The 5492-nt window shown below is 52.1% G+C and overlaps 1 protein-coding gene across 1 annotated transcript; it reads left to right on the forward strand.

Moving 5' to 3' along the window:
* The first annotated feature begins 1843 nt into the window (after positions 1-1843).
* On the forward strand, positions 1844-3223 carry FOXG1 (forkhead box G1). The gene has a single exon (XM_009991839.2). The coding sequence runs from the start codon at positions 1844-1846 to the stop codon at positions 3221-3223; it is 1380 nt and encodes a 459-aa protein (XP_009990141.2).
* The last annotated feature ends 2269 nt before the right edge of the window (positions 3224-5492 follow it).

The raw sequence follows: 5492 nt of genomic DNA on the forward strand, positions 1-5492 counted from the left end.
GTTCCAGGGTCGATTTTTTTTTTCCCCCCATGCTGACACTAAGAAACGAAGGGATGTGGACCATTAACACCCAGTTCCTTGCTCCCGTGAAATCGTAGCCGTAAGCCTGTGTCTCTACCTCCGTACGGATTTAAAGGATGTCAGGCAGAACGCGGCGGTACCGGAGCGCTTCAGCTGACCCGGGAGCGCCCGACCCGCTCCCCCCCCGCCCTCTCCCCTCCCCCAGCAAGACTAAACCCCGCGGAACCGAAACCCCGGGGCCAGACACCGCGGGCCGGGCCGGAGGGCGGCAAGAAATCGCAATCTGTATTTCATGGGTTATTAATATTATCATTTATTTTTTACACCTGACACGCGGCCTGCGCTTTTCTGGCTGAAACCACCCGGCAGCGAGAAGGAGGACAGGGAAGGACTCCGACGGCCCCCGCGCCGCTCCGGCGGCCCCGCGGAGGAAGCGGCGGGCGAGCGGGAGCTGCGCGGGGCTGGGGAGGGAGCGAGCGGCGGGCAGGGAAGCGCGAAGCCCGGCTCCGCCGCCGGCCTGGCGCCGCGCCCGGCCGCCGCGGCCACGGAGAAAGCGGAGAGGGTTTGCTCCTTTCCGTGCCTTCCCAACTCACATTCCGGAGCGTGGCGGACACGGACCGAGCGGGCCGGAGGTCTGAAACCGTCTTCCCCGGCAGGCCGCGGGCAGCGGCCTCCGTCCCGCCCGGCCCCGGGCCGCCGTCGGACCCCAGGCTCGTGGCGGCCGGATGCCCGCCCCGCCGTCTGCGTCCCCTCCGGCTGATTTTTTTTTTTTTTTTCCCCTCTCTCGGTGAAATAATAAATAGAAACAACCCACACCGGGGCCTAGAAAAAATAAACTCGCCGAGTGACTTCGGCGGGATCCGCAAAGTAGTACCTGCGCCGCGGCCTCCTCACCCACCCGGCCTCCCACCCCGCCTCCTTCGCCGCCAGAGGAGGGGGCAAAGAGGGACGGGGCAACTTTAGTCCACCGGAGAAACTACGGAGTAGGAAAACCGGCCGGGCCCGCAGCCGTGGGACGGGCGCTGTTTGTTTGGCGTGAGGGGATTTGTGCTTGGAGCGACGGTCGGGGGGAGCACCGGGGGAAGGCGGAGGGGGAGGGGGGGGGCGCGCGCAAACCGCCGCGGTGATGCGCCCCTGCGCCGGTATCCCTGCGCCACGGGAGCCGCGGCGGCGGCAGGGGGCGGGGCGGCGGCGGGCGGGCGCGGGGAGAGGCGGAGCGGCGAGCCACCATTGGCCGGCGGGCGGGCCGACGCGCCGGCACGCCGCCGTCCCTGATTGGGCGGCCGGTGGGAAAGGTTAAACCAAAAAATTTTTTACAGCCCCGGTGCGTGTCTGCAGCTCTGAAATTAATTGCGGCCAGGGCGGTCTGTATAGCCCGTCTCTGCTCGCTCCTCGCCGACCCGCGGCTGCGGCTGCTCCGTCCTCCCCCCTGCTCTGCCTTGCCGGGGGAACCAGGCACCATGAAGTAGCGCTTTTTTTTTTTTTTTGATGTGTGTTTGTGTGTTGGGTTTTTTTTGTTGTTGTTGGGTTTTCAGAGGGTTTTTTTCCCCTTTTTTTCTCCTTTTTTTTTTTTTTTTTTTTTTCCTCCGCTCTGACTCGGTTTGATTTTATCTGATTGGTGATTATTATTACTATTATTTTTTTTTCCTCCCCGGCGGTTCCTGTCCTTGCTACATGACTTGCCAGCGCTTGAGACTGCGGTCCAACTGCGCTGCCGCCGCCGCCGCCGCCGGTGGTGCCGCCGCTGCCGCCGCCTCGGCCGCCGCCGCCCCGCGCGCTGCTTCTTCGGCCGCTGCAACTTTCCCCCTCAGACTAGTGTGTGATGTTGGACATGGGAGATAGGAAGGAAGTGAAAATGCTGCCGAAATCCTCCTTTAGCATAAACAGCCTGGTGCCCGAAGCCGTCCAGAGCGACAACAACCACAGCAGCCACAGCCACCACAACAGCCACCACCCCCACCACCATCACCACCACCACCACCACCACCACCACCCGCCGCCGCAGCAGCCCCAGCGAGCCGCCGCGGCCGAGGAGGAGGACGAGGAGAAGGGCCAGCTCCTCCTGCCGCCCCCCGCCGCTGCCACCGCCTCCGGCGCCCTGGAGGTGGCCAAGGCGGACATGCTGGCGGGCAAAGGCGACGCGGGCGCGGCGGCGGCGGCGGCCGAGCTGGAGGAGAAGGAGAAGGCGGCGGAGGAGAAGAAGGGGGCGGCGGAGGGGGCCAAGGACGGGGAGAGCGGGAAGGAGGGGGAGAAGAAGAACGGCAAGTACGAGAAGCCGCCGTTCAGCTACAACGCGCTAATCATGATGGCCATCCGGCAGAGCCCCGAGAAGCGCCTCACGCTCAACGGCATCTACGAGTTCATCATGAAGAACTTCCCCTACTACCGGGAGAACAAGCAGGGCTGGCAGAACTCCATCCGCCACAACCTCTCCCTCAATAAGTGCTTCGTCAAGGTGCCCCGCCACTACGACGACCCGGGCAAAGGGAACTACTGGATGCTCGACCCCTCCAGCGACGACGTCTTCATCGGGGGCACCACTGGCAAGCTCCGCCGGCGCTCCACCACCTCCCGGGCCAAGCTGGCCTTCAAGAGGGGCGCCCGCCTCACCTCCACCGGACTGACATTCATGGATAGGGCAGGATCCTTGTACTGGCCTATGTCCCCCTTCCTCTCCCTGCATCACCCCCGGGCCAGCAGCACTTTGAGTTACAACGGGACCACGTCCGCCTACCCCAGCCACCCAATGCCCTACAGCTCAGTGTTGACTCAAAACTCCTTGGGAAACAACCACTCCTTTTCCACGTCTAATGGGTTAAGTGTTGATAGACTAGTCAATGGAGAGATACCTTATGCCACTCATCACCTCACAGCAGCAGCTCTGGCCGCCTCAGTGCCGTGTGGCTTGTCAGTTCCCTGCTCCGGCACCTATTCCCTAAACCCCTGCTCTGTAAACCTCCTAGCAGGACAGACGAGTTACTTTTTCCCCCATGTTCCTCACCCTTCAATGACTTCTCAAAGCAGCACTTCAATGACGGCCAGGGCAGCCTCCTCCTCCACGTCGCCACAGGCGCCCTCCACTCTCCCCTGTGAGTCCTTAAGACCTTCTTTGCCAAGTTTTACAACGGGACTTTCCGGAGGACTTTCTGATTATTTCACACATCAAAATCAGGGGTCTTCTTCAAACCCTTTAATACATTAACATCCATGGGATCAGACTGTAAGTGAACATTTTACACACATTTGAATTGTAAATGATAATTAAAAGGAAAAAAAGCAAAACAAAAAGGTCCAGGTATTTTTTATTAAGTCCCCCATTTTCTGTACGTTTGTTCAGTCTTTAGGGTTGTTTATTATTCCACCAAGGTGAGGAGTGTCAGCAAGGTGCAATGTGGGGAGATTACATTGTAGACTATGAAGTTTGGAAGACAAAATTATAGTAGAATGTGTATCTAAATAGTGACTGCTTTTGCAATTTTTTATTCAAATACGATAAGTCTATCACTGAAAGCCGCCAGATTCTCCATGTTTGCAGTATTATAAGTTATCATGGATATGTCGGTGGGTGCAGACCTTGAAAGAAAAAATTAGCCACCACTAAATTTATGAAAACTATCAAATCTTAAAACGTAATTTGTATTTAAGCAGCATTAATACCGAAAGATGCCCAAGAACTACATTTTGGCCATTTATTATTTTCTCCTTTTCTTTACTGAACTGTTTTCTTTGGGGTTCTTTTTTTTTTTTTTTTTTTTTCCTTTTTGGGTCGTTCGTTTGTTTGTTTACTTTTAGACCAAAGATTGGGTTTTAGAAAATGCACTCAGTGTATGGAGTAATTTAAAAAACAGCAACATTATTTCAGTTTGCAGCACTGCCCGTTCAAATGAATCAGAAGGGGACAAAATTAATGATTGCCTTCAGTTTGTGTTGTGTATATTTTGATGTATGTGCTCACTAACAGGTCACCTTTATTTTTTTTTCTAAATGTAGTGAAATGTTAATACCTATTGTACTTATAGGTAAACCTTGCAAATATGTAACCTGTGTTGCGCAAATGCCGCATAAATTTGAGTGATTGTTAATGTCGTCTTAAAATTTCTTGATTGTGATACTGTGGTCATATGCCCGTGTTTGTCACTTACAAAAATGTTTACTATGAACACACAGAAATAAAAAAATAGGCTAAATTCATATATACTTGATAGTTTTTTTGTCTCTTTCATTAACTAAAATTAATATGCCAGAGGCTTTAAAGTTACAGGGCGATCAGAGTGCTGCTTATTACAGCAGTCCACCATTTTTCACATGTTCCTTCCTCCCTCCCTCTCCCCCCCCCCCCCCCCCGATTATATTGTCTTTAACAACAGTATTTTCAAATGTAAAGGATCAGGGTATTTAATTAAACCCACGGCCGCTATTGTGATGTCCGTTTTGGGACAGAACTCTTATCAAGTCTGCTTTAAAAATTGTTAGTACGAGGTAGGATGTCTTACTAAAAATTCTGCCTTAAGTTGAAGATGCTTAAAATTGCGTACATATATATATACATATGTATACGTACATATAAATTTAAGTATATATGCACGCATTGGAAAAAAAAACTGGTTTTTATCTGTTACATAGGTACGTGTTGTTCTTGCAATCTCTGAAATGCATTCAAAGAATTATTCTTCTGAAAGCAATTGATTTGGTCTCCGTGATAACTGGAGATCTATTAACTATGGATGTGTATGTGTGTGTATATATACACATATACATATTAGCTTTCATGTAGTCATTTGCTCAAATTTAATAAGCTACGATTCGTATGTGTATAAATTGCAATCCTTGCCTTAAAGGAACACTGTGCCGGAAGTATCTATGCCATACGTACTTATATATACTTCTAATGCTGCAAACACTTTGGCTTGAAATGTTGTAAAAGTAGCACTAGTTTTTCAGCTGGAACCTCTCTCCTCCGCCTCTTTTCGCCCTCCGGACGGGGAAGGAGCCGGGTAGGGGTGAGGTGAAGTCGCGGTACAGCGCAGCGAGGCAGAGGGCTGCAGGGGTCACGTGACGCCCTGCCTTGCATACCGATGTTTAAACGTTTGGGGGGGGGGGGGGGAGATCAAACAAAAAAAGCACCCAACAGACCCCAAACCTGTGTGGATGCACTTAAATTTAAAGTTTTGAAACAGAGCTCTTTTTTCACTCTGCTTGCTGCAGCCCACTAACCCAGGGAAACGTCCCTGAGGGTGCTCCGTTTCCCAGAGAATAGATCCATTAGTTTTAAGGGAGCAACGCTGCGACTGGTTTTAAGAAGCATTTAATCCAAAAAAGAATTGGTTTCTTGATGAGTTTAGGGAAGCCTATAAAAGCCGCAACTCTTGAAAATAATTAGAAAACTTGTGCAAAAGGTTTAGGAACTAATTGGATCCCGCGGTGAGTCCGCAGAGGACAAGTTGTTCATTTGTTACGTTTGTGCAGTCTAA

The sequence above is a fragment of the Tauraco erythrolophus genome, chromosome 6 (genome assembly GCF_009769465.1).
Source record: "Tauraco erythrolophus isolate bTauEry1 chromosome 6, bTauEry1.pri, whole genome shotgun sequence".
NCBI classification, from domain to species: Eukaryota; Metazoa; Chordata; class Aves; order Musophagiformes; family Musophagidae; genus Tauraco; species Tauraco erythrolophus.

Excerpts from the sequence above, each read along its gene's own strand:
- FOXG1 (XM_009991839.2), top strand. The coding sequence starts at position 1,844 with ATGTTGGACATGGGAGATAGGAAGGAAGTGAAAATGCTGCCGAAATCC.